Source organism: Neolamprologus brichardi, chromosome 9 (genome assembly GCF_056152115.1).
Source record: "Neolamprologus brichardi isolate AB-2024 chromosome 9, ASM5615211v1, whole genome shotgun sequence".
NCBI classification, from domain to species: Eukaryota; Metazoa; Chordata; class Actinopteri; order Cichliformes; family Cichlidae; genus Neolamprologus; species Neolamprologus brichardi.
The window spans coordinates 16,744,732-16,772,706 of NC_142112.1; the positions used below are offsets into that span (position 1 = coordinate 16,744,732).

The 27,975-nt window shown below is 38.9% G+C and overlaps 2 protein-coding genes, 1 long non-coding RNA gene and 3 other non-coding genes across 6 annotated transcripts; 2 read left to right on the forward strand and 4 right to left on the reverse strand.

The window, feature by feature from the left end:
* Nucleotides 1–3,776: 3,776 nt before the first annotated feature.
* LOC148101296 (uncharacterized) lies at nt 3,777–27,893 on the reverse strand. Its single transcript, XM_087846027.1, has 3 exons — nt 27,168–27,893; nt 26,937–27,041; nt 3,777–5,014 (listed from the first exon to the last, which is right to left on the reverse strand). Exons 1-3 carry the CDS (start codon nt 27,766–27,768, stop codon nt 4,044–4,046), a joined length of 1,677 nt encoding a protein of 558 aa, XP_087702153.1. The 5' UTR covers nt 27,769–27,893; the 3' UTR covers nt 3,777–4,043.
* On the forward strand, nt 12,134–12,222 carry trnat-agu (transfer RNA threonine (anticodon AGU)). Its single transcript is given in 2 exon segments — nt 12,134–12,171; nt 12,187–12,222. It is a non-coding gene; the product is annotated as a tRNA-Thr (tRNA).
* Nucleotides 13,101–13,172, reverse strand: trnap-agg (transfer RNA proline (anticodon AGG)). Its single transcript has one exon. It is a non-coding gene; the product is annotated as a tRNA-Pro (tRNA).
* On the reverse strand, nt 14,128–15,674 carry LOC148101299 (proteasome maturation protein-like). The gene is made up of 6 exons (XM_087845706.1): nt 15,597–15,674; nt 15,179–15,276; nt 14,985–15,049; nt 14,693–14,829; nt 14,512–14,605; nt 14,128–14,416 (listed from the first exon to the last, which is right to left on the reverse strand). The coding sequence occupies exons 1-6, from the start codon at nt 15,672–15,674 to the stop codon at nt 14,349–14,351; spliced, it is 540 nt and encodes a 179-aa protein (XP_087701832.1). The 3' UTR covers nt 14,128–14,348.
* Nucleotides 15,870–15,941, forward strand: trnac-gca (transfer RNA cysteine (anticodon GCA)). Its single transcript has one exon. It is a non-coding gene; the product is annotated as a tRNA-Cys (tRNA).
* On the reverse strand, nt 16,117–20,285 carry LOC148101301 (uncharacterized). The gene is made up of 3 exons (XR_015719619.1): nt 20,225–20,285; nt 18,756–18,859; nt 16,117–16,698 (listed from the first exon to the last, which is right to left on the reverse strand). It is a non-coding gene; the product is annotated as an uncharacterized LOC148101301 (long non-coding RNA).
* Nucleotides 27,894–27,975: the final 82 nt, after the last annotated feature.

A 27,975-nucleotide genomic window follows, 5' to 3' on the forward strand; every position in this document is an offset into this window, starting at 1 on the left:
CTAAAATGTTAGTTTATGATATGATAAGATAAGATAAGATAACCTTTATTAGTCCCACACATTGGAAATTTAGAAAAACACTGCAATAAGATAAGAATAAGATATTGTACGCAACTGTACACAATAGAATAGAATAAAATAAAATACTATATACAGTAGAATAAATAGAATACAAATGCTATATACAATTGAGTATCATTTGTAAGACTTTTGAGACAGATTTCTCTCCACATAAATGGCCAGTGTTCCCTGAATGCCTCACATACAGCTCCTTTTTTTCATTTGGCTCCATCAGAATTATTTTCTAAAGGCCAAGAAAGTTGCCCAACGGATTTACTTTACCAAGTGGATCATTATGGCCTTGCCATATTGGTTCATTTGATTGACCTTTATTATTATTATGTATTTATTTTATTTTATTTTCAGCTGTTACAGATTTGACAGACATGACTGAGGGACATTAAAAGGAGAAAGAAAGAAACATAGAAAGAAAGAGAGGGAGAAAAAGAAAACGGAGGGGAAGAGGGACAGTGAGAAAGGGCACTTAAAAACAATCACCTGGATCACCTGTTGTTATTTGTGGTGAGTATAAAGTTTCATAGAAATCCCTAAAGATGTTGTTTATTCTTTCAGGGTCATGTCATATATTATGTTCCCAGATAAATCTTCAACAGCACATATAGTTGTTTTTTCTTTATTTTTAACTGGTTAGCTTAAAATCGACCAGATGTGTTACTGTGTTCAAAATTACGCAAGCAAAGTCTTAGTATTTTTAAATGGCTGTACAAGAAATAAAAACAAACACGAGATGTACTGGCTGCATTTTTAGATGAACAGTTGTTTAGAACTTTATTATTTAGAAAAGTTTTGAATAATTTTTTAAAAATTTACAATTTATATTTGCATTTCAAGTTATGAAAATAATTTACTAAACTTGTTAGTACTTTTTACAGTGAAAAGAAAATATAACTACTACTAGGATTTTATGTGTTTGTGTGATTTCAGACCAGTTGTGTTAATATAGTTTGTCAATGAATAAATAACTGTAAATTTGGACATGTGAGGTTGTGCTGAAAAAGAATGATGCCAAGAAAGACGAGGTGAAAAAAAAACTAAACAAAAACAATCAAAAGTAGCCAAAAATGGCCAATTATATTTTGGACCTCAAAATATTAACCCAACAAATCATGAAAAATTTGGTTTAAATTATTGTTTGTGACAGTGCATATTTCAGACTGTAGTAGTAGTCAGTAACAATTTGATTGTTTTTCTAACAAAAAACAGTGTGAAGCTTAAGTTAGAATTGTGTAGCTTTCTGGATTTTATACTCATTGGTTACATATTTATTTATTATAAAGGCTATATAGCACATAAAATACAAATTCACACATTTTATGTAACTGAAATGTTTAATTATGTGGGCTATAGAAAATAATTAAGTTATAGACCATATTTATATGAAACATATACTTATGCATTAACCAAATGTAACACCTGCATATGTGTTTAAAACAAGGCTTTGATTTTGCCACCCCATTTGATTTCCATGCCACCCTAGGAACATTTCTCTAGATCCGCCCCTGGACCTGTCCTGGACCAGCAACACCAAATCAGTGACAAAAAGAGCTCAGCAGCAACTGAAGAAGGTGCACATCCAAACCCATCTTTAACACCTTCTACAGAGGTACCATGCAGAGCATCCTAACCCACTGCATCACAGTCTGGTATGGAAACTGCCACGCGTCCAACTGCAGAGCCCTGCAGAGGATAGTGTGGGCTGCACAGCGTGTTATTGGCAGCTCTCTACCCAGTCTACAGGTTATTTATACCTCACTGGGAAAGCCACTAGCATCATGGCTGACCCGCATCACCCTTCCCACCAACTGTTTACCACCCTTCCATCCAGAAGATGACTCTGCGTCTTCAGGAGCAGGTCAGCAAGATTGTGCAATAGCATTTTTCCCCAAAGCAGTCTGGCTCCTGAACACCATGGTTCCCTCCTCCACACTGAACTCTCTTCTCCACACACTTCTTGGACTACATAATACTCTCCTCTAATTATTATTACTATTATGATGTGAACATTTTGTGCCCTTAAATCTTACTGTGTTAATGACCCCTGCATCAGCACCATGTTTGGAATAGCAGTGGAGAAGACATAGACTCAGTGCTGCAGACATGTGAGCAAAGAAAGCTTCTAGAAGAGTAAAGACTAGCTAGAAGAATGAAGATTCACAGAGTAAATGTGAAAATTCATCACAGAGCTCTATGCACTTGATTAACTGACCGTGAGCAAGTTTGTTAGTCTGGAGCATTCAGATCCACCCCAAAGACTGTTCAGTGCTCACAGAAACTGCACAATACCCAAGAGCTGCATCTGAGCCTCTGCAGGCCTTAAACAGCATGTTAAATGTAAACATTCATGACAGTTTAATTAGAAAAAGACAAAACACGCATGGTTGGTTTCGAAGGGCCGCCAGGAGAAAGCTTATTGTCTCTAAGAAGAACACAACAACTCAGTTGAGGTTTGCAAATTTGCCCTTGAAGGCTTCTGGAGCAACATATTTTTAAAAGATGAGACCAAAGTGGAGGTTTGGCCATAATGCACAGCAGTAACTTTAGCAAAAATCAAACACAGCACAAACACCTCAAATCCACTGTCAAGTATGTATTAAATCAAGTTCTTTGTATTCTTTAACGGCCAAAAAAGACACGGCTCAAAGTGGTCTAACTCAAAAAAGGATCTTTAATTTTACATTTTCCGGAAAATGGAGACTTAGCACAGAAACGCCAGCTTAAGTCTGAAAACATTAGAAGCCAGCATGGTTATATAGTTCCGCTGCACGTCACACACACTCAGTTTACTTAGTTCCTCTTTTTTTTGTGTCTGATTTATTAATATGCCTGTGCACTAAAACTTCCTGTGCAGCTTGCAATAACTTCCCCTTTCTGAAGTCTTTTGCCAGGGCAACCTGTCACCCTTTGTCTGAACTTAGTTTCACTCTGTCTGGTCCTCATATTCTGCAGAAACATGCCGTTTCCTGTCAGCCTGTGACCTAGTCAAGTCTGGGCCTCTCATAAAACAATCTAATCAGCAAATGAGCATTAAGAATATATATTTATTTCTTAACATATGCTGGTTCAATTGTGGTGATTTGAGCTTGTTCTGCAGACACAAGCAATAAGCACCTTGCAGTCGACGAACTCCTCTGTATGCCAAAGTTTTCTAGAGTCAAATGTGAGGCCGTCTGTCCGACAGCTAAAGCTTCTCCTAAATTAGGCCATGCAACAGGATAATGAGCCCAAACACAGCAGCAAATCTACTGCATGGAAGTCCAGACCTCAACCTGACAGAAATGCTGTGTATAAAGAAATGCTTGCAAATGTCGATGAACTGAAGTTATTGCTGCTAACTGCTGGTTCTGTAAACGACTCAATCATAGAATGATTACGATATTGAAAAAAACAAATGTCTGAATCCTAAATTGTGGATATCCTATTGTTGTGATCTAAAATGTAACACTAAATGTGATTAAAACACTAAAAATCTGGACTCCTGTGCTCAACGACTGCAAGGATCACCAGCCCGAGGAAAACACAAAATACACATGACCCCGTAACAAAGACAATTAATTCTTGAATGAAGACATTGATCTGACTTTTTAAAATTTTGCCAATTGTGTTTATTATTAAATTATTGAGGAAATAGAAAGGGGGGGGGGGGGGGGGGAGAGGTTGTAAAGAAGAAGGTAAAGGAAAGGGATAGAAGGGAGGAAAGAGATAGAGGAGAGAAAACCCCAACAATCCCCTCTGAGCAAGCACTAGGTGCGACAGTGGATAGGAAAAACTCCCTTTAAAGGAAGAAACCTATGACAGAACCAGGCTCTAGAGGGGGCAGTCAACTGTCGGGACTGGTTGGGGGGTGAGGGTGAAAAGAGAGAGAGGGGGGAGGGAGATGGGACAGGTGATAGGAGTTAAAGGGAGACAGGGGAGGGAGAGGTGTCAGGAGGGAAAGGGAGAGAAAGGGAGAGGAGAGGTGAAAGTTAAGATGGAACAGAGGTGGAGGGAGACGAGGTGACATCAGCAGTAGAAAAAGTAGAAAAAGTAGAAAAAGCAGGAGTGTCCCTCCTCCAGAAGAAGCGGAAGCGTTTCTTCTTCTTTTCCATCAGCTTTTCCACGAGCACTTTTTTCTCTAGGATGAGGGTTCTCAACTGATCGATTGTTTCTGTATTCTCCTGCTCAAGTCTCTTGCATGTTTTCTCCACTTCTTCTAATTTGGCTTGTTTGCCTTCTTTCTGCTTTATTTCCTGTTGTTCTTGGTCTTGAAGCAGCTCTTGATATTTGTGCAGTGTTTCATCAAGCTTTACCTGCAGCGCTCCGTATTGTTCCTGCACACCTTGGAGTTGGCACTGCATGTCTCTCTGGTTAATGTCCAGTTTTTCTTTCTCTTCAAGGATTTCTTTATTCTTTTGCAGAGCTTCATCAAGCATTACTTGCAAGCCTTCGTTGTGTTTCTCGATGTTCTGAAGCTTGCAATCCAGATGTTTCTGTTTCATGTCTTGCTGTTCTCTCTCTTGAAGGAAATCTTTATTTCTTTGCAGTGCTTTATCAAGCTTTATTTTCAGCGCTGTGTATTTTTCCTGCACGTCTTCAAGCTTGCAGTCCGTTTGTTTCTGTTTAATTTCTTGTTGCTTTTGTTCTTGAAGCAACTCCTTATTTTTGTTCAGTGTTTTATCAAGCTTTACCTGAAGCGCTTTGTATTTTTCCTCCATGCCTTGGAGTTTGCACTGCTTCATGTCCTGTTGTTCTTTTTCTTGGAGGAGTTCTTTAATTTTTTTCAGAGCTTCATTAAGCTTGATTTGCAAGCCTTTGTTGTGTTTCTCCATGTCCTGAAGCTTGAAATTCATTTCCTTCTGTTTTATCTCCTGTAGCCTTTTTTCTTGAAGAAACTCTTCCTTTGTGTGCGGTCTTTCATCAAGCTTTGCCTGCAGTGCTCTGTTTTTCTCCTGCATGTCTTGGAGTTGGCACTGCATGTCTCTCTGGTTTACTTTCAGGTGTTCGTTCTCTTCAAGGATTTCTTTATTGTTTTTTCTCTGAGACATGTTTGAATCTGTAAACTGTCACTCTCAAAAGTATTGAAATTTTTAACAAGATTTCTCTGGCGAACGTTTGAATGCTGCGAACATAAATGCTGCGAATAACGGACTAAAAGTGGTTGTGTCTCACCCCTGTTTGAGGGTTTTTTAAGATCAAAGGATCAAAGGACAAAGTGGTCATAAGATTCTAAACGTGTCATAGTTGCCATGGCGGCAGTGTAGTTTACTTTTTGCATTTGAAAATAAACATTGGGCTGATTTTAACACCATTACAAGAAGTGTTGTTAATCATTCTTTTTAAATAATAATCAGGTTTCCACAAATTGTTTTTTAATTTAGTAGAACTCAAAATGTTTGTCAGTGGGTCAACAATTCATAAAGCACCTTCAGGAACATCAAGTTATTCTTAGTACTGCATACTTGCAATGAATAAGTTCTCCTAACAGTCATCTTAAGTAAACTTTACTCAATTTTTTGGAGGTAACGAGTTTGCATAGTTTTTTGAGTTCTGGGAACTAATTAGATTTTACAGTGCAGTAGTTTGAACATTTATAATAACATTTCTGCAAACTGGAACAAACCTGTCTCCTTTTCTAGAACTGTTGCTAACACTTTTGAGATGAACATGAATCTTCCATCGTGAAGATAGAGAGTGACAAATGTTACTTTTCTTGTTTTGTTTATATTTAAAGTTTAAAAACAAAAAAGAAACTGTTGAAATTACCTGGACTGCCTCAGCCCAGGTGATGTAACATTAGCAAACAGAGGGTTTGATGTTGCAGAATCTTTGGAGCTGTACCATGCTGAACTGAAGAGCCCAGCTTTCACCAAAGGAAGAACTAACTGGCCCCTAGATTGCCAATTTAAATCTCTTAATGCCACCTGCCCTCTCCTACATTCACTGTGGGCTCACCTTGTAGAAAAGAGTTAAGTGTGGAAGAAATGGCAAAAATGTGGAATTGAAAAGCTGAGAGAGAAAGAAATGATAAATAAATCAATGTGTCAAATGAACTGACATGTTAGCTGGTGGAGTCCCTGCTGCATTATATATATATATATATCATCTCTTTTTTATAATAAATAATCAAAAACTTTATTTATCCTCCCTGTATGAACATTCTTGGAGTCCTTGAAGTGATGTGATGTGATTATAATGGTCCAGCCGGTGTGCAGCCATCATATTAGAGTTCTCTTTCTTCTTCTGGTTTAATAAACTTGTTCTTTGATGGTGTCACATTGACAGTTGTTGCAACAACTGCACCTAAAAGGACCCTGAAAAACTGGTGCACAGCCTACAGAGTCTAATAAGTGTCACCACTGTAACCACTGCACAAATGCAATACACTTACTTTACTTAACAGCAACAATTATAATAACAATAATATTTTAAATAATAATATAATATAACTAGTACTACTACTAATGATGCCAATAACAACAAATTTATAATAATAATCATGTAAAAAATACCAGTAATAATAACAATAATAATAATAAAACTTCTATTTATTTATTTCTGCAGTGTTAAACTCACCTTATCTGCGCCACCAGGAAGCTTTCTTTGCTTCGTTCCTCTGAGTCTCAGCTGGAGGTGAGACTGGTGCAGCAGAGGTGGCTGGAGTCCCAGGGACCACATGTTGATCCATGTGATCCTTTCGTGCACTCACACTGGAAACACAACGATAACAGAGAAGATCAGTCTGCTGTAATGCACTCAAACTGCACTCAGTGCCTCAAGAAAGTCATCTGAACCGACTGCATGAAGCTGTTGACTCCACAGAGGGAAGAAATCTACAACTTACACAGTAAAAACTGATTCAGCTCAAATATTCAGACAAATATTTACTTTCAAACCAGAAAACTGTGCATGCATGTTGATGTGTGTATTTATAAATGTACAACATCAACATAATTTTCATCTCACAGCAAAGATCTTACTTTTTTAGAGGGGCCTTCTCCTCTCCAACACCCACAGTAACCTCCTTTATTATAGGATTCAAATAAATCAAAGAGCATTTGATTAAATAAGAACTGTGCTGCACAAAAACAGCAACTTTTAAAAAATATATCAAAAAACATGACATATCAGGCTGTCCCTTTCTCCTTCTTAGAGTCCAGAAAAACATGTTTGCACTGGTTGCTGTTTGAGAAAATAATCTGTATAACTTGTAAAGTTTTTACAAGACACTTCTCCTTCTCTCTGCAATCTCCAACTCCGGTTTGCAAAAGTCTGAATGTGTGTGAACTTACAGTCCTCTAAATGTGACACCTACAGAACGTGTTTGAGTTAGCAGGTAAGGCTAAAACAGCTAAATCAAACATAAACATGGTTACCATAGTTATAATAATAAACTTTATAATGTGTTGCTAACATTTTGGTTGTTGTGATGATTCAAATTTGTTCAGTAAACCTCATCAAAATGAACACGTGTCGACAGAAGCATATATTTGGATCTCACATCTTCTTATTAAATGTAGCTATTGTCAAATAAACTGAAACCTGGGACTCACCCAACACTAATATTTCATATATTACTTCAAATCACCAATTTAATTAATGGGTTTGTTTAAAACACAATGCACATGTGAAAATAACAGTAGCCAGCTGCTGCCACAAGATGGCAGCAAACTAAATGTTCACAGAGAGATTTCTTTACTTTGGGACATTTAATCAATGTGTATTATTACACTTGATTAAACAAACATAAAACTGGAAGAGTGGAGGACAAAAGAAGATGTTTCAGACCTATCCCCCCCCCCACCCCCTCCACTATCTACACCAGCTGAATAGCATCTGAAAGTCACATCTTTAAGAAACAGACAAAAGTCCAGCAAAGTCCCCACACAGGACCTGAGAGATGCATCTGAACCTTCAGTTCACTCCAAGATCACACATGTGCAGGAGAACTGAGTCCTGCTGTCAGATTTAAAAGTGCTTTAAACATGATGATACTGTCTTTGTTAAACAGCCGAACAGGTTTATAAAGTATCATTACCTAAAAATAGTGAAATAAATATCTCTAAATCTACTAAATGTAGCATTTTAAATTTGGACAGTTTACAGCAGCTGATTAAACAATCGAGACAGATGTGTAGTAAAACATTTATTTAGTGTTTCAAGTCAAAAACAAACAGAGCAGAGATACAGAGAAAGTCTTTTGGTGAAAAAAAGGGGATACTGAACGCTGAGTTTCAGTTGGGCGAATGAGGCTGCGTTGAGTGTTCAGACTGAGCAGAAATGCACTGTGCGTGTCCATTTACATCCTTTAGATCCAATCTTGACTCTTTTACCCACTGATATAATAAACCAGTACTTTTTGTTTGTATGTAATATAATCTAAAGCACCCACTGTAACATTTTCCACCACAGGACTGCACTCTAAGGTCAGCATGGCGATGCAGTGGTTAGTTCTGTTGCCTCACAGCAAGAAGGTCGTGCATGTGAATCTGTTGTTTGCATGTTGGGTTCTCTGAGGGTGCTCCGGCTCCCTCTCACTGTCCAACAACTTGCTTTTTTAGGTTAATTGTTGATTCTTTTGGGAACTACAATAATCTATTGGGAATGTGATCATGAGTGGTGAACTGTCAAGTGTGTACCCTGAGTTTTACCTCGTGACAGTTGGGATACTCTTCAACCCCCTCTCCAGCAACCCTTAAGTGCTTAAGAGGAAGGAAGAAGGAAAGGAAGGAAGGATAACTACACTTTATGATCTCAGCTGTGATTATTAAAGGTTTGTGCTTTCTACACATTCCCTGTAATGGAAAGAGTAGAGGGGTGTGGTGCTTCTTCATGGCCAGAAGGAGGCACTGTCGAACCATCAAACAAAAGACCCCAGTGCTGATAAGTCAACATGCTGTCCATTACCACCAGGTATGAGGACACAAGGTAGGTGTGAAACTCATCTGATCCATCCTCAGTCGCCCCAAATGAGAGTAAATGTGTTACTTTCCTTCAAGTCCTGTCGTATTATTTTGTATGCACAAAAGTTTTAGAACAGAAATATCTTTCCCACCACCACAGCGATGACAGGGTTGGGAAGTGGATCCATCTGTGTCGTTCTGCTTCTAAACAAAGACACAAAGACAGTGTAAGTCAGGGAATTCCTTTAACATAAACTTTCATTTTGAATAAAGCATAAAGTTAGAACTGGACCAGGGGACCCTGAATCCTCCCTTAGTTGTGCTGCAATAAGATTCTTCTCATGTCACTTTTCTGACTATGTGTTTATACGCCACTCTGCATCTTATTATTAGTTATTATTATTCTCTTGCTCTCTGGCACAACAGCCCCTTACCTGAGCCTGGTTCTGCTGGAGGTTTCTTCTTTTTAAAAGGGAGTTCTTCATGGCCACTGTGGGGTATGTGTTATTGTAGGGTCTTTAGCTTACAGTCTAAAGCACCCCTAGGCAACTGTTGCTGTGATTTGTAATTTTATTTATATAAATAAAATAGAATTGAACTGAGAATTGTAATGAAAAGCAAAACAATTTCAAACAATAAAAACTAAACTAAAATACATAAACTCACAATAGAAAGTAAGTGAAACTAGACAAAATTAAAAACAAATGAAAAAATGGAAAAAATGAAAAAGCAAAACTAGAGTAACTCTGCAGTTACCCCACCCACTGTGTGGTAACTGCAAGAAGCTGACTAGTGTGAGTGGGCATCAAGGGGCAATGGAGGAGGCTGACTGTAGATGAGCAGCCAGTTTAGAGTGTCGTGGAGACTTAGCAAAACAAAAAGTAGCTTTTTTTTTTTTTTTTAACCCCTAAGTTTTAATCACGTCGTCTCTTTTTATGCGACAACGTCTGGTGATTAATATAAGAAACAAGACTGCCTTTCATGTGTTTCTGTTAAACTGTTTGAATTCTGTTTGAATTACGTTGTCGCTTGCAATTAGGCTGGAAGTCCCATATCACTCCCATGTTAAAATCCTTACACTGGCGTCTGGTTGGGTACAGATATCAGTTTAAAATCCTCACTTTTATGTTCATATTTTTACAAGGTGAGGCCACCACCTATATCGCGGAGCTTTTTCAACCTTCAAACTCTCTAAACCGGATCCTCAGAGCCAGTGATAGTGGTCTTCTGACTATTCCACGGACCCGTTTGAAAACAAAGGGGGATTGCGCTTTTCAAACCCTAGCTCCAACACTGGAACAGTTTACCTCCCCCACTACACACCATCGATTCTGTGGCTTCATTTAAAAAACAGCTTGAAGCACATCTGTTTAGACAGGCATTTGGGTAATGTTCGTGTGTAATATGTTGTTTTGTTTGATACGCTTTTATATTCCCTTGAGAAGCACTTTTTAATAGCTTCCTGTCTTAAAAAGCGCTATATAAAAAAATTGGATTAACTTACTTACTCTGGCTGCCAGTAAGCGCCAAGGCAAACTTTCATCCCAATCAGCCTTCAGTTCGGTGCAACAAGCAGCAATGATTTAAATGCTGATGGGAGCGTTCTAATGAATCCTTACTTTGACGATGACACACCAATGATTTATGTTTAAAATGAAGTTGTTGGAGAGCCTGTGCAAATAATCTAGAAGTAAAATTAGAGCCTTGATCCTTCTGAATTACTTTGGGAATCCCGAACACAGAAATGAATTGGCTAAAAGCTTAAACTATTCCCTTAGTAGAGCTTTGGGATCAGGATCACATCCAGGTTGTTGTGCTGGTAACTACATAGCAGGGGCTGTTCAGACTTCCTGGGCTGAGAGACAGATTTAGGTGAGTATACTATGTTGACATTTAAACCTGATATTAGTCCCTGTTGCACTGGCATGTGAGATTGTAAAAATGAGAACGTGCCTGTTTTCTTTGACTTGTTGGTCTTTGTGGATGATCCTCAGTTTGAGTTTCTTAGGCTCAAATCCCATTTAGTGTTTAAGATTTTGAATCAAAGGCCAGCTGCAAAAATACTCCTGTTCACAACTTTCAGTCACAAGCTGACGCTGAGCCTCTTTAGCAAACCCAACAGCTTTTTAATGTCAAAAGAAGGCTTTTAGCTGCTGCAGACATGAGTAGATCTGACCCTAGAGGTTCTTTCTTTCATATGCCAACCTTTGTAATGATATTTTTAATTTTTCATATTTATCAATGACCTTTTCTCATCAACATCAGGGAAGAAGTCTAGGAATAGGAGATTGGAGGTACTTTATGAACACCCACAGTCTCCCAAACTACTCCTCACCAGACTGTTGTTGTCTAAATCTGAATTGGAAATGATTATTCAAGCTTTTATTTCAGCTTGCTTCGATTATTGTAACAGCCGTTTTCCTTGTTTGAGCCAAAAGAATCTTAACTGTCTCCAGTCAGTCCAAAATGCTGCTGCTGCAAGGCTCTTAACAAAGGCATGAAAAAGAGAGCACATTACATAGGTTTTCTTCTCATTACACTGGCTTCCAGTACATTTTAGAATTCACTCTTAGTGCTGACTTTTAAAGCTCTGAGTCGTGACGCTCCTGCCTACATCTGTGATCTGTTAGAACCCCACCCTCCCTCTCACAGCCTGAGATCATCTAATCAAAGGCTGTTGGTGGTCCCACAAACACGTTTTAGGATCAAAGGAGTCAGATCTTTTAGAGCGGTGGCCCCCAGGTTGTGGAATACTTTGACTCCATCTTTAGGTTTTTTAAAAAGCAGCTAAAGACTCATTTATTTAGACTAGCTTCTAAATGGATTTGTGCTGTATGATGATGTATGCTTTATGTACATCTGTGTGATATTATTGTGAACCACTTTCACCTCTCCTGTCCCGTCTTTCTTATCTTTCTCCATTTCCATGTGATGTTAGCTCCCTGTCTTCTCTGTCCCTGTGAAAAACAGCAGCTGAACCTTTAGCTAGCAAAAACAAAAACACCGTCCCACTTTTAACCCCTGAGTTTTAAACACGTCGTCTCTTTTTATGCGACAACCTCTGGTGATTAATATAAGAAACAAGACTGCCTTTCATGTGTTTCTGTTTAGGCTCAAATCTATTTAACGGTTTGAGGTTTTCTCAGTGTTCATCAGTCACTCACCTGTGTGTATGTGGCACTGTGGCTTAGTTGGTTAAAGTTCCTGTCTAGTAAGTATTAAACTAGAAAACAGGAGATCCTGGGTTCAACTCCCAGCAGTGCCTAAAAGATAGTAGTTTTGTCTGTTCTCAGTCATCCAGGGCCTGTTAGTCTAAGGAGCTTTGAAAGATGAGTGTCCGGATCCCTTTAAGGGACACATCCCACTGGTGTATAAATACCTGGGACTCTCCACCATTTCATTTTAGCAAGGGTCTCAAACTCACGGCTTACCTCACTCCTACTTGGGGCCCGTATATTGACCTGAAGAAATATAATGCAGTTTCGCCATTGAAGTTACTTTTGTTGTTGTGGAGGATTTGTTTGTTGTTGAGTGCAATGTTAAAATAAGTTCTTTAAAAAGCACAAAATGATTTAATATGAAGGCAATATGAGCAGAGAGCACAAACTTGTTGAGGGATTGGCTGTTAGTTCAGTGCGAGAGTTATTTGTAAAGAAAAATATTTTCATTAGCAGTCAAAACTAACGTGTAAACTTAAGAGACCATTTTGACGTTTGACCAGAGTGCTCTCTCGGCTGCAGCGTAATATTAAAATCCACTTCAAAAGACGCTCATCACATGTTTATAGTTTTTTTAAAAACTTCAATGACACTGGCCAGAAAGAGAGTACCAAGTTGTTTGTTTGGTAGTTCAGTGAAAGGCTTCAGTTAATTAAGAGTGTGAAAATAATTAATTCAGCTTTGCAGTTTTGTCTTGTTATTCAATATTTGAAAATAAAAAACGAACACAACACTAGATTTTTGGAAATATTTGTGGATGTTTTCTACTTGGCCAAGGCCAATGAGGTCATTCATATCAGATCTCTTAGCTGCCCCTAAATGAGTTGCTATGGGAACATGTGTGATTTGCAGCTGTAGAGAACATCTCACTGATTGCTGGATCAAATAGAGGCTTAACAACATTTCGGTCCTGTAGACAACATATGGGCTCGTCCGGGATTTGAACCCGGGACCTCTCGCACCCTAAGCGAGAATCATACCCCTAGACCAACGAGCCACACAAAAAAATGCACCAAGTCTTTTTCCGAAAGTTACATATCAGAGCAAATGAAGCGGCATGTATGAAAGATTTTCTTGAAAGCTACCAGTCAAAAGTTTGGACACACATTGTCAGGGTTTTTCTATATTGTAGATACAAACTGAAGACGTCAAATAAATGAAGCAAGAAATATGGAATCATGTACCATCAAAAAGAATGATAAATAACTAAATATGTTTTATATTTTAGAGTCCTGGAAGTAGCCATGCTTTGCTTATTTCACAGTGCCACAAACCCTAAGCCTTCTCTCAATGAGCATCATGATATATGAAATGGTTTTCACTTCACAGATGTGCCTTTTTAGGGTTCATTTGTAGGATTTCTCTTTAGCACATTTTCACATGAACGTCATACATCACCCAGAAAAGCATCAATCACAAACCTATACTCTGCGTTTTTTCAACTCGCTGCAGATGTTTGACCGGCCCATGCCACCAAGCAGCAGCCATTATAAATTCAACCTCAGTGATTTCCACCCTGCTATTAATGTTAACAACTTCGGGCTTCACAGTGCAAATTTTAAAAGAGAGTGGAGAGCCTTGCCAACAGCTCCTTAAGCTCTAATTGGAGAGTACAGTCATATAAACATGCAATTAGACTTAAATAACATATTTGAAGAATTTAATTGTGGGATGAAAAAACAAACGATTTAGATATCAATGAGTTTTTAAGGACACTTCAAGTTAGGCAAATGAAGAATGAGTGAAGTGAAGAATAACATGGATTAAAATACAAGTGTTGCTCTTTATTAACCTGTTGCATTGGCGAATCAATGTTAGCTATACAGGTGAACATACTCAGAGTGGGTAGAGTGAGGCTTTGTTACACCTTCTCTCTGAACACATCACCAGGTAATTTTATCAGCGCAAGCTCATCTAAAAATGTCAATAACTGATCAAATGAACCAGGACAATGAGGAGAGTCATGAAGTTTATTAGAAATAACCAAATGAAATCATACAAAAGCAGCCTGTGTGAGTGACTTTTTTCAAGATCACTACACACACACACACATTTCCTGCTCAAAAGTACTCCACAACTAAAACTCTCCACCAACTACTAACTTTGGTTATGGAGTTGATAAACAAATGTATTCAAACATAATAATAATATGGATCTGTGTGCACAACTCTGTTCACAACAATCCCAATTTGTACTCCACCATCATGTGTGGCTCACCCATCACTTCACTGTGGGCTGGATCTACAAAGGAAAAAGACAAAAGCACAGTATAAGCTATGGTTTCACGTCAACACACATATCACTGAAGGTGTAAAAGGGAAGGACAAGGTTCCCACCGTTGAGGATGTCTTCAAATCCAATGGACTCATCGCTGTTTCGCAGCGTATCGAGAGCCAAATTTGAGCTCTGTAGGAATGGGAGACGCTGGATCTGGAGGGAAGAAACCGTTGGTGTCAGGACTGAGAAAGAAAAAAGAAAAACAAAACACGAGAACACCTGAAAAAGGACTGCAGCTACCTGTCGGGCCGCCCTGTACTCCATTTGCAGTTTTAGAGGAGCGTGAAGACCCTGGATGTTTCTGAGTGTTGAGAAATTCATCTTATCCTGGTTCAACTGGAACTGCTCATGGAGAAACACAGAAAACAGTGAGATACCTACAGAAACGTATTTTTACTACTTGCACTTTGTGTCTATTGTGATTAAACTGAGCTGCATTTGACAAAAAAGTAATTTTTTGTAGTAAAACCAAGCACAAAACACAAATACCATTTAAGCATTTCATGAAGACAGCATTAATTGGTTTAATGACTCATATTTTTTTCTGACAGCTCCAGCGGGTGGCTTGGAAGAAGTTCATTCTTAACACTGGTAAATCTGTTTAATAAAAGTAGAAGAGAAAAAACTGTATTACAAAAAGCACATTGTTCTTTATTTGGAGGCTAATACAAAATGTGTTTTTTGAGGTTAGCATGCAACTGAGTTTTATTTTTAACAGTTTCTTACCCACTACGGAGGGAGTCCTGCACTCCGTAAGCTCCCTGTGGAGAGAACCCAGCCACAGGTACACTGTCCTTAAGCTGAGAGCGAAGTCCTCTGGAATTCTGTAGTCCACATCAAAGACATACATAAACCATTTACATTTGATAACACTTAGCTAATGGCTATCTAATGTAGCTAATAGCAACAAATACTGGAAGTTGTATTTATCTAAGGGACCTTGTGGCTAACCTAAGCGCTAGCTGGCATTAGCTCGAGTGACTAATCAAATTCACAGCTACTCAGTTTGGGCACGGTTAAAGACAAACAACTTCACCACCGAGACTTCAAATGATCACATAGATTATTAAAGCAGAGAGAGTACGCAACAACAAGGTTTAAGATATTTAAAAATATGGTATAGAGATTAAAAACGCTATCATACCATTCTCACTTTGTTTGTTCCCCTTTGCTTTCGATACACTGCTGTATCCGGTAGCGTCTCGTTTTGATGACGACACATCCGCTGATAGCGTTATGTACAGAATCACGTCTTTCCAGTTAAACAGACAATGGTGTGCTGTACAGTATGTAAAGTATACGAAATCAATACGTTATCACGTAATTGAAGATATAAACATGAACTCTATGCCAACTTCGTATGGGGGAATGGTTATGATCATGATAAATACATATGCGTCCTCCATGCTCAACGTGAAGGGGTATAGCTCAGTGGTAGAGCATTTGAGTGCAGATCAAGAGGTCCCCGGTTCAAATCCGGGTGCCCCCTATTTTTCAGTTTTGCATTAGTCATTTGCAAAACTTTAATTTGTCACAAAAATCATAACTGAAATGAAAATCTGAATAATGGCTCAGAGCTACTCTTCGGTGCAGTAGAAGTGTTAACATGCTAACATAATTTAATGAGCAGACTTGTTCCAAACAGTCAGACTGAACTTACAAGAGGAAAATAAAAATACATACCTCACAGTAACTGCACTTGTAGAGTCTCTTTCTGGTGTGGATCTGTTGGTGTTGTCTCAGGAGGTGCTTTAAAAGTCTTCTCACACAGGTCACATTGATAAGGTGTCTCCTCAGTGTGGGTAAACATGTGGCGTTGTAACTGTGCGTCTGTTGTAAAGTATTTGCCACACTGATCACACCAGTACACATCTTCTCCGGAGTGAATGCATAGGTGTATATTTCGGTACCCTAGCTGGCTGAAAGTTTTTCCACAGATGTCACAGCTGTATGCCTTAATTCCAGAGTGGGTAACTAGATGTCTCTGTAAGTGGCTACTGTGAGTAAAAGCTCTGCCACACTGATCACAGCTGTAAGCTTTAACTCCACTGTGGACGATTTGGTGTCTTTTTAGGGCTTTCTTCCAGGAAAACAACTTTCCACACAAGTCACAGCTGAACGGTCTCTCTCCAGTGTGGATGAGCTGATGTTGTTTTAGTTTAGACTTCCAGGTAAAATCATTCCCACACTCGTCACAGAGGTTTGTCGGCCTCCTGAGAGCGCTGACTTCTCGGTCCATGTTGGTCCTGCAGTGAAAGAGATACAAACAGAGGCAGTGAGTGAAATGCATTCATTGAACAAACTGAAGCTTCAAACTCCCTCCATTAACACTAGTTTTAAACCTGAAGGTGGAGTGTGGCACCAAACACCTTAAAGGTCTCTTTTCCCCACCTACTGGTAGTAGTAACACATTACATCCAACCTGGTGTTAAAGATAATTAATGACTGTTCAAACACTCTAAAATCATGCCCATCCCTCCTGCTTGTGCACAAATATTAATGCTAACACACTCAGAATAGTAATAAATGTTTACCAGGTCTGTACTTTTTTTTATATTCCCTGTTGCTGTTTCCTATTTTCTATTTCTATAATTGTCTAATTTCTTCAATGATAATAAATCAAATGTGACAATTACTAGCTTGGTTCAGTGAAGGATGATGTCAGAGTCTGACTGTAACCTGAGGTTTTTTTTTACTTTTAATCCCTACCTAAAAAAAATTACATTTTTGATTCAAAGACTGCAGTAAAATCCTCTGCAGGTTAGTACAGGACAAGCAGGCAAGTTTATTGTACTGTGATGGATTTAAAGTAAAGAACAGTGTGTGACTGGTGCACAGAAACTGTGGTGCTCATGTCAGAGTTAGGTTACATCAAGTGTAGCAGAGATGCACTTAAACTTAAGCTCATGATGCTGACATTCATTCACTGAGCTCCACCCACATACCAACAGTATAGTGTCTAATATAAAGACAGTGTACTGTCAGTGTAGAGAATGGAAATCAGCCAGGACAACTCATGAAACATCTGCTAACATCTGGTTGAATTCACAGAGAGCAGCAGGTCAGCTGATCAGCCTGTACATTAAAAAATCTACTGGAGCTTTCAATAGAAATGATTGTGAGCTGTGACTCTTTTCCCCACACTGAGCCACTACAGCTGATTTTAGGGTTGAATCCTGCTGAATCCCACTTTAACATCTTCCCTGCCCATTTTCCTCTTTAGAGGCAAAGTCATGTAGGCATTATATACATTACTTTACCATTACATTAATATAGCACAAGGTTCCATTAGTTTAGCATAAAACATATACAGTGTTGGGAAGGTTACTTTTAAAATGTATTCCATTACAGAATACAGAATACATGCCCCAAAATGTATTCTGTAACGTATTCCGTTACGTTACTCAATGAGAGTAACGTATTCTGAATACTTTGGATTACTTAATATATTATCATGCTGTTTACAACTACGTGAATGTACTATTGCTGTGATTTATTACTGTTACTGAAGGTCCGTAGTAAAGGCACCTCTGGCTAATACAGCGGGTTCTGTGTCGGGCTCGTAGCCGAAAACTAGCTTTACTTTGTTGTCTGGGTAAACTTTGCTAGCGAGAGACAGAGAGAGGAGTTGAAAGGCTGCTCCAACGGGACTTATTGTTTCAGAGGAAAACACGAACACGGTGTACAGTCGAGTCTTAATAGCTTACTTACAACTGGGCTCTCAGGCACTCTTCTTGGCTGCAGTGGTAATTATTATATTTACATGCTTCCAGCTCCCGTTTTTTCCTTTTCCTCGTACTTTTCCTTTTTCTCCCTCCCTCGCTCACAGACACATAACGGGTATGGCAGTCCATTCTCCCTGCAGCACGGACTACGCTGCCTATGATGCTACATTCTTTAGAGCTATACCGGTAGCATTCTGCCTATTAGCTTAGCACAACAACAACAAAAAGGCCTCTCTCACCCAGGAAACACGCAGAGAGAGAGCGTCACCCTGTAACCATGGCAACCGTAACGCTGCCGCCTGGAACAACAGAACGTAGCTGTCAAACAAAACCCAAACAGTCCTGACCCACCACAATATGAAACAGGGAAGTACCACCGTGTAATCCATTTATTTGAACAAAGTAACTGTATTCTAAATACCACCTTTTTAAACGGTAACTGTAACGGAATACAGTTACTCATATTTTGTATTTTAAATACGTAACGGCGGTACATGTATTCCGTTACTCCCCAACACTGAACATATATCAGTACTTCAGCTTTTAATGGAGTATTTCTTAACACTAGTATCTGTCACCTTCTTTGTCAAACTCATTGTTTTCTCTGCAGTGGCTGAGCTGAGTCCAAGTAGCTGAAATTTCCCCTGCTGCTGCGTCAGACTCTTCTCCTCCTGCTGATCAGCTGGGACACAAAACAGAACTTTGTTAGGCTCCACACTGCACTGAAGAGTCAAAGTGTCTCATATGTTCATCTGAGAGCACAAACAACAATTTTAGCCTCCCTGGGTGGGCAACATGTTTAAAACAGACACAAAAGGTTTGAGCACCGATACCAAATTCAGCAGTATGGCACACCAGTACCAGGAGAGCAATTCCTCTTTTAAAAAAGGCCCTGGCAAAGAACGAAAACAGAACAATCGATGGAGCTGCATAAACGAGTACAGTGTTTCCCAACCACTGTGCTGCGGCATATATACGTGTGCCGTGAGAACTGATCAGCTGTGCCGTGGAAGATTATCCTGAGTGGCCATGATCCGAGTAACTCTCATCACTCAGTCACACTCCAATTCTCTACTTGTATCAAGTCCATTGCACTACTTTCAAGCATTCTGTTCTCTAATGTGTGCCTTCCTCCTCTTTTTAAACTCCTCTTATATGTTATTTATTCTTACTGTCTTACTATTTATATTGTTTTCCATGCACAGTTGGTGTGGAGCACCCACAATTTAGTTGAATATGTACAAAGACAATAAAAGACTATTTTATTCTATTCTATATATCTTTGTTCCTCCATTTCAGTTTTGTTTGGAGCTTTAAAAAAATCTGCAGTACATTTAAATGTGATAAGAACACAGATCCCCTCTTAGGGTTCGAGGCTGTATTTGTTTTAAAAATGCATCTCTGGTATCTCTGGCCTATCATTATTATTTTGCTAACAATTAATCAGGCTCATTTACTGAATACTAATCAGAATATATCAAATCATCTTTGCAATGATTCTAACAACAGGCCTCTCGGGTTTTTACAATCAAATGCCCTGTGGGCCGACACAACTTTGCACTGATAGAGGCAGCTGTGTTTTAGCCTGGAATACATTTATTTTGACCTTTCTCATAAATGGATTTCATTATAGCACTTTTACCGCCAACATGTTGGGATTTTTTGGAGCTGGAAGTGACCTTATATGGATGAAGGGTGGCGCTAGCTAGCTAGCTAGCTTGGGCTGCATTAAAAAACTGTGCAGGTGCCACACAGTGACACAGAGATGCTAACTAGCGCTTAGTAACAGACTAATAAAACAACAGAAACTCTGATTACACTTAGCTAATTTAAAAGCTTTCTTCTAATAATAACACTGTTGTCTTCTCTGTGTTTCATTAGTATTTGTTGATATCTTCTTGTAAATTAGTTTATAGCAGGTTGACTTGATGTAGAGGCTTTTTCTTTCAACAGGTTCACAAATAACTGACAACAGAGACCGAGGAGAGCAACAGAAAACTTCACTCAGAGCTGAATTCAAGATTGACTGAACTCAGATCAAAGTTACCTTAGTGCTTCACTTTAGATGAGGAAGAAAAATAAACTAAAACACAAACGCAATGAAGCGGGAACTCTGCGGCTTCTTCTTCTTTTGGGAATTAAGGTGCATTACCGCCACCCAGTGTTGCCAACTCCTTAGTAAGGAAAATCGCTATTGGCTGTCCTAAAAGTCGCTAGAAGTCGCCAAATTACGTCATCGCCTAATTTGCATAATTTGTCATGCTAATGTAATTGTAACCTACGTTGTTGGAGAGAGAAATAACATCGTGGAAGAGACATAAAGTGAGTAAAAAACGTCCTAAATGCAGTTAGAATTTATTTAGAACTACAAATTAAATTTCTTTTAGCAATTATTGTTTTTTAATGTCACAATTCCAACCCTGCTCCTTTATCCGGGCGTGGACCAGCAAAAGTGACCCGAAATTGGCACTCTGGTGGAGTTAATTTGTGTGTGAGAGTGTGTGTTTATAAGTAGTTTTAAACCTTGTGATCCACAAAACAGCGTAACAGTAAAGGAAGAACTGACTGCATTACAGTCAGTGCTGGAGCAGAGGCTTCGCTCATGCGCGATTCATTTGCAGTTTGGACGCACAGGTGTGAACGTCTCCTGCCCTGATAGCAGCTGGGGGAGGACTATCCTCCACCCGTGAGCGCTTTGGCACGGGTGAGGCGCCCACGGCAGCACCGCTGCTTGTTGAGAGTAAGAGCGATATGCGTTTTCACGTCAAAAAGTCGTCATAAATAAGTCTCCAATAATACCAGAAAAAGTCACCAGATTTGTCGCTAGTCGCTTTTTAGAAAAAAAAGTCGCTAAGGGGGTCTGAAAACTCGCTAAATATAGCGACAAAGTCGCTAAGTTGGCAACACTGCCGCCACCTGCTGGACTAGATGGTGCTTAAACTAAAACTAGAGATTTAAAAGTATTTTAGTAAACAATAAAAAAAAAAGTCAAAATGTGACCGTGTGTAATATTCATTAACATAAACATCAGATGGCTTCAGCTTACCCTTACCCCCATTTATTTAAGATGTTTTGCTTTCTGCAGTTTGCCACAGGAAATAAGTATGTGTTGTTTTGCCTGATTTAATAAAGGTTACACTGACTCACTTCTCTATCAGCAGATCCAAGTGTGACATTAGCCATAATTCCCCAGGAGGGTACTTGGGTTTGGAGTCACAGCAGTTTTCAGATTAATTAATGGGCTTGAGTACAGCCTGATAATTACAGGCATTCAAACTGTTTGCTGATGAAGTTTGGAAGTAAAACTATAGACAGCTTTAGAAGGTTTTTTCATAGGAAAAGTATAGATAGCTACTTGGTCCCACTCAGTAAGGTTAGATCTTTTACTGGTTGATTGATGAACCTCACAATAACTTGTGTTGCTTTGCAGATAAACTCGGCCTGGTTGGTGCAAAAAGTCATTCATCTGCACCATGAAGCCATGAAATCTCTGAATAGCAAACAAACTGGAGCGTGAATGTTTCATAGAATTTGTCAAACAAAACATTGTTTTGTTTTTGTCTGTGGATCGAAGCGCACACTTGTGAGCGCTTCCTCAAAAGTTACTTATCAATCACTGAACACTTTTCTAAAATGTTAGTTTATGATATGATAAGATAAGATAAGATAACCTTTATTAGTCCCACACATTGGAAATTTAGAAAAACACTGGAATAAGATAAGAATAAGATATTGTACGCAACTGTACACAATAGAATAGAATAAAATAAAATACTATATACAGTAGAATAAATAGAATACAAATGCTATATACAATTGAGTATCATTTGTAAGACTTTTGAGACAGATTGCTCTCCACATAAATGGCCAGTGTTCCCTGAATGCCTCACATACAGCTCCTTTTTTTCATTTGGCTCCATCAGAATTATTTTCTAAAGGCCAAGAAAGTTGCCCAACGGATTTACTTTACCAAGTGGATCATTATGGCCTTGCCATATTGGTTCATTTGATTGACCTTTATTATTATTATGTATTTATTTTATTTTATTTTCAGCTGTTACAGATGGGACAGACATGACTGGGGGACATTAAAGGGAGAAAGAAAGAAACATAGAAAGAAAGAGAGGGAGAGAAAGAAAACAGAGGGGAAGAGGGACAGTGAGAAAGGGCACTTAAAAACAATCACCTGGATCACCTGTTGAGAAAAGAAAAAACAGAAGAGACATTGGAATTACGCAGAGAGCAATTATCTGGAAAGACTGTAGATTTTGACCAGTTTATTGAAGTTTATCAATGTAATCACCCCAGAGAGATTGGTTTGTGAGTTTTGGAGAAAAAGCAACACATCGTCTGCATAAAGACTGATCTTATCTTCTACATTCTTGCACTTTATGCCCCTAATTACTGTAATTGCTGCTGCTAGTGGTTCAATAAAAATTACAAACAGTGAAGGGAAGAGTGGGCATCCCTGCCTGGTGCCCGTCAAGAGACAAAAGCTGGAGGATGTTTGGTCATTTGTTCTGACACAAGCTGTTGGGGAATTATATAATATTTTTAACCAGTTTATGAAAGAGTTTCTAAAACCAAATTTGGTTGCAAGTAAAACTTTCCAGTTCACTCTGTCAAAGCTCACTCACTTCTGCTGGAAAGCCGTCTGGACCTGGAGCCTTATTATTGGGCATTCTTATCAGGGCTTCCTGGAGTTCACCTGGTGTCAGCGGCAAATCCAGTGCCATTCTTGACTGTCTAGTAATTTTGGAAGAGTTATGTTGTCCAAAAACAGATCAATATCATTTTTAAGTGGGTTTATTTGTGGTGAGTATAAAGTTTCATAGAAATCCCTAAAGATGTTGTTGTTTATTCTTTCAGGGTCATGTCATATATTATGTTCCCAGATAAATCTTCAACAGCACATATAGTTGTTTTTTCTTTATTTTTAACTGGTTAGCTTAGAATCGACCAGATTTGTTACTGTGTTCAAAATTTTGCAAGCAAAGTCTTAGTATTTTTAAATGGCTCTACAAGAAAAAAAAAACACGAGATGCACTGGCTGCATTTTTAGATGAATAGTTGTTTAGAACTTTATTATTTACAAAGGTTTTGCACAATTTTTTTTTAAAGATTTACAATTTATATTTGCATTTCAAGTTATGAAAATAATTTACTAAACTTGTTAGTACTTTTTACAGTGAAAAGAAAATATAACTACTACTAGGATTTTATGTGTTTGTGTGATTTCAGACCAGTTGTGTTAATACAGTTTGTCAATGAATAAATAACTGTAAATTCGGACATGTGAGGTTGTGCTGAAAAAGAATGATGCCAAGAAATTGCTCAGAGCTTGGTAGACCAAGCTCTGAGCAACCCTCAACACATAATGTAGCTGGGCACAAAGTTTGGCTGGTCTCATTTTTATCGTTTCATAGCCAGATTAGCATTTCAAGTTCATTTTCTGGAATAAAATATATATGCAGTTTCACACCCCGTTTGAAGTGGGAATGTCTGCTTTACCTCTTTTTTTTTCTTTTTTTTTTTAAAAATTTCTATATTGTCTTTATTTCTTGCTGTAGTTTTTTTTTTTTGAGGTGAAAAAAAAAACTAAACAAAAACAATCAAAAGTAGCCAAAAATGGCCAATTATATTTTGGACCTCAAAATATTAACCCAACAAATCATGAAAAATTAGGTTTAAATTATTGTTTGTGACAGTGCATATTTCTGACTGTAGTAGTAGTCAGTAACAATTTGATTGTTTTTCTAACAAAAAACAGTGTGAAGCTTAAGTTTGACTTGTGTAGCTTTCTGGATTTTATACTCATTGGTTACATATTTATTTATTATAAAGGCTATATAGCACATAAAATACAAATTCACACATTTTATGTAACAGAAATGTTTAATTATGTGGGCTATAGAAAATAATTAAGTTATAGACCATATTTAGATGAAACATATACTTATGCATTAACCATATGTAACACCTGCATATGTGTTTAAAACAAGGCTTTGATTTTGCCACCCCATTTGATTTCCATGCAACCCTAGGAACATTTCTCTAGATCCGCCCCTGGACCTGTCCTGGACCAGCAACACCAAATCAGTGACAAAAAGAGCTCAGCAGCAACTGAAGAAGGTGCACATCCAAACCCATCTTTAACACCTTCTACAGAGGTACCATGCAGAGCATCCTAACCCACTGCATCACAGTCTGGTATGGAAACTGCCACGCGTCCAACCGCAGAGCCCTGCAGAGGATAGTGTGGACTGCACAGCGTGTTATTGGCAGCTCTCTACCCAGTCTACAGGTTATTTACACCTCACTGGGAAAGCCACTAGCATCATGGCTGACATGCACCACCCTTCCCACCAACTGTTTACCACCCTTCCATCCAGAAGACGACTCTGCGTCTTCAGGAGCAGGTCAGCAAGATTGTGCAATAGCATTTTCCCCCAAAGCAGTCTGGCTCCTGAACACCATGGTTCCCTCCTCCACACTGAACTCTCTTCTCCACACACTTCTTGGACTACATAATACTCTCCTCTAATTATTATTACTATTATGATGTGAACATTTTGTGCACTTAAATCTTACTGTGTTAATGACCCCTGCATCAGCACCATGTTTGGAATAACAGTGGAGAAGACATAGACTCAGTGCTGCAGACGTCTGAGCAAAGAAAGCTTCTAGAAGAGGTATGACTAGCTAGTAGAATGAAGATTCACAGAGTAAATGTGAAAATTCATCACAGAGCTCTATGCACTTGATTAACTGACCGTGAGCAAGTTTGCTAGTCTGGAGCATTCAGATCCACCCCAAAGACTGTTCAGTGCTCACAGAAACTGCACAATACCCAAGAGCTGCATCTTAGCCTCTGCAGGCCTTAAACAGCATGTTAAATGTAAACATTCATGACAGTTTAATTAGAAAAAGACAAAACATGTATGGTTGGTTTCGAAGGGCTGCCAGGAGAAAGCTTATTGTCTCTAAGAAGAACACAACAACTCAGTTGAGGTTTGCAAATTTGCCCTTGAAGGCTTCTGGAGCAACATATTTTTAAAAGATGAGACCAAAGTGGAGGTTTGGCCATAATGCACAGCAGTAACTTTAGCAAAAATCAAACACAGCACAAACACCTCAAATCCACTGTCAAGTATGTATTAAATCAAGTTCTTTGTATTCTTTAACGGCCAAAAAAGACACGGCTCAAAGTGGTCTAACTCAAAAAATGATCTTTAATTTTACATTTTCCGGAAAATGGAGACTTAGCACAGAAACGCACTAAAACTTCCTGTGCAGCTTGCAATAACTTCCCCTTTCTGAAGTCTGTTTCCAGGGCAACCTGTCACCCTTCGTCTGAACGTCTTAGTTTCACTCTGTCTGGTCCTCATATTCTGCAGAAACATGCAGTTTCCTGTCAGCCTGTGACCTAGTCAAGTCTGGGCCTCTCATAAAACAATCTAATCAGCAAATAAGCATTAAGAATATATATTTATTTCTTAACATATGATGGTTCAATAGTGGTGATTTGAGCTTGTTCTGCAGACAGAAGCAATAAGCACCTTGCAGTCGACGAACTCCTCTGTATGCCAAAGTTTTCTAGAGTCAAATGTGAGGCCGTCTGTCCGACAGCTAAAGCTTCTCCTAAATTAGGCCATGCAACAGAATAATGAGCCCAAACACAGCAGCAAATCTACTGCATGGAAGTCCAGACCTCAACCTGACAGAAATGCTGTGTATAAAGAAATGCTTGCAAATGTCGATGAACTGAAGTTATTGCTGGTAACTGCTGGTTCTGTAAACGACTCAATCATAGAATGATTACGGTATTGAAAAAAACAAATGTCTGAATCCTAAATTGTGGATATCCTATTGTTGTGATCTAAACTGTAACACTAAATGTGATTAAAACACTAAAAATCTGGACTCCTGTGCTCAACGACTGCAAGGATCACCAGCCCGAGGAAAACACAAAATACACTTGACCCCGTAACAAAGACAATTAATTCTTGAATGAAGACATTGATCTGACTTTTTAAAATTTTGCCAATTGTGTTTATTATTAAATTATTGAAGAAATTGAAAGGGGGGGGGGGGGGAGGTTGTAAAGAAGAAGGTAAAGGAAAGGGATAGAAAGGAGGAAAGAGATAGAGGAGAGAAAACCCCAACAATCCCCTCTGAGCAAGCACTAGGTGCGACAGTGGATAGGAAAAACTCCCTTTAAAGGAAGAAACCTATGACAGAACCAGGCTCTAGAGGGGGCAGTCAACTGTCGGGACTGGTTGGGGGGTGAGGGTGAAAAGAGAGAGAGGGAGAAGGAGATGGGACAGGTGATAGGAGTTAAAGGGAGACAGGGGAGGGAGAGGTGTCAGGAGGGAAAGGGAGAGAAAGGGAGAGGAGAGGTGAAAGTTAAGATGGAACAGAGGTGGAGGGAGACGAGGTGACATCAGCAGTAGAAAAAATAGAAAAAGTAGAAAAAGCAGGAGTGTCCCTCCTCCAGAAGAAGCGGAAGCGTTTCTTCTTCTTTTCCATGAGCTTTTCCACGAGCACTTTTTTCTCTAGGATGAGGGTTCTCAACTGATCGATTGTTTCTGTATTCTCCTGCTCAAGTCTCTTGCATGTTTTCTCCACTTCTTCTAATTTGGCTTGTTTGCCTTCTTTCTGCTTTATTTCCTGTTGTTCTTGGTCTTGAAGCAGCTCTTGATATTTGTGCAGTGTTTCATCAAGCTTTGCCTGCAGCGCTCCGTATTGTTCCTGCACACCTTGGAGTTGGCACTGCATGTCTCTCTGGTTAATGTCCAGTTTTTCTTTCTCTTCAAGGATTTCTTTATTCTTTTGCAGAGCTTCATCAAGCATTACTTGCAAGCCTTTGTTGTGTTTCTCGATGTTCTGAAGCTTGCAATCCAGATGTTTCTGTTTCATGTCTTGCTGTTCTCTCTCTTGAAGGAAATCTTTATTTCTTTGCAGAGCTTCATCAAGCATTACTTGCAAGCCTTTGTTGTGTTTCTCGATGTTCTGAAGCTTGCAATCCAGATGTTTCTGTTTCATGTCTTGCTGTTCTCTCTCTTGAAGAAAATCTTTATTTCTTTGCAGTGCTTTATCAAGCTTTATTTTCAGCGCTGTGTATTTTTCCTCCACGTCTTCAAGCTTGCAGTCGGTTTGTTTCTGTTTAATTTCTTGTTGCTTTTGTTCTTGAAGCAACTCCTTATTTTTGTTCAGTGTTTTATCAAGCTTTACCTGAAGTGCTTTGTATTTTTCCTCCATGCCTTGGAGTTTGCACTGCTTCATGTCCTGTTGTTCTTTTTCGTGGAGGAGTTCTTTAATTTTTTTCAGAGCTTCATTAAGCTTGATTTGCAAGCCTTTGTTGTGTTTCTCCATGTCCTGAAGCTTGAAATCCATTTCCTTCTGTTTTATCTCCTGTAGCCTTTTTTCTTGAAGAAACTCTTCCTTTGTGTGCGGTCTTTCATCAAGCTTTGCCTGCAGCGCTCTGTTTTTCTCCTTCATGTCTTGGAGTTGGCACTGCATGTCTCTCTGGTTTATTTTCAGGTGTTCGTTCTCTTCAAGGATTTCTTTATTGTTTTTTCTCTGAGACATGTTTGAATCTGTAAACTGTCACTCTCAAAAGTATTGAAATTTTTAAAAAGATTTCTCTGGCGAACGTTTGAATGCTGCGAACATAAATGCTGCGAATAACGGACTAAAAGTGATTGTGTCTCACCCCTGTTTGAGGGTTTTTTAAGATCAAAGGATCAAAGGACAAAGTGGTCATAAGATTCTAAACGTGTCATAGTTGCCATGGCG

What these genes read in the sequence shown, in the direction of transcription:
- LOC148101299 (XM_087845706.1), bottom strand. Translation starts at nt 15,674, where the DNA reads ATGTGTCGTCATCAAAACGAGACGCTACCGGATACAGCAGTGTATCGA. An exon ending in CAGGACTCCCTCCGTAGTGG is followed by an intron (nt 15,050 to 15,178) that starts GTAAGAAACTGT and finishes TTTATTAAACAG; the next exon opens with ATTTACCAGTGTTAAGAATG. An exon ending in AGTACAGGGCGGCCCGACAG is followed by an intron (nt 14,606 to 14,692) that starts GTAGCTGCAGTC and finishes TCTTCCCTCCAG; the next exon opens with ATCCAGCGTCTCCCATTCCT.
- LOC148101296 (XM_087846027.1), bottom strand. Translation starts at nt 27,768, where the DNA reads ATGTCTCAGAGAAAAAACAATAAAGAAATCCTTGAAGAGAACGAACAC. An exon ending in CATCGAGAAACACAACAAAG is followed by an intron (nt 27,042 to 27,167) that starts GCTTGCAAGTAA and finishes AACACAACAAAG; the next exon opens with GCTTGCAAGTAATGCTTGAT. An exon ending in CATGCAGTGCCAACTCCAAG is followed by an intron (nt 5,015 to 26,936) that starts GTGTGCAGGAAC and finishes GCCAACTCCAAG; the next exon opens with ACATGCAGGAGAAAAACAGA.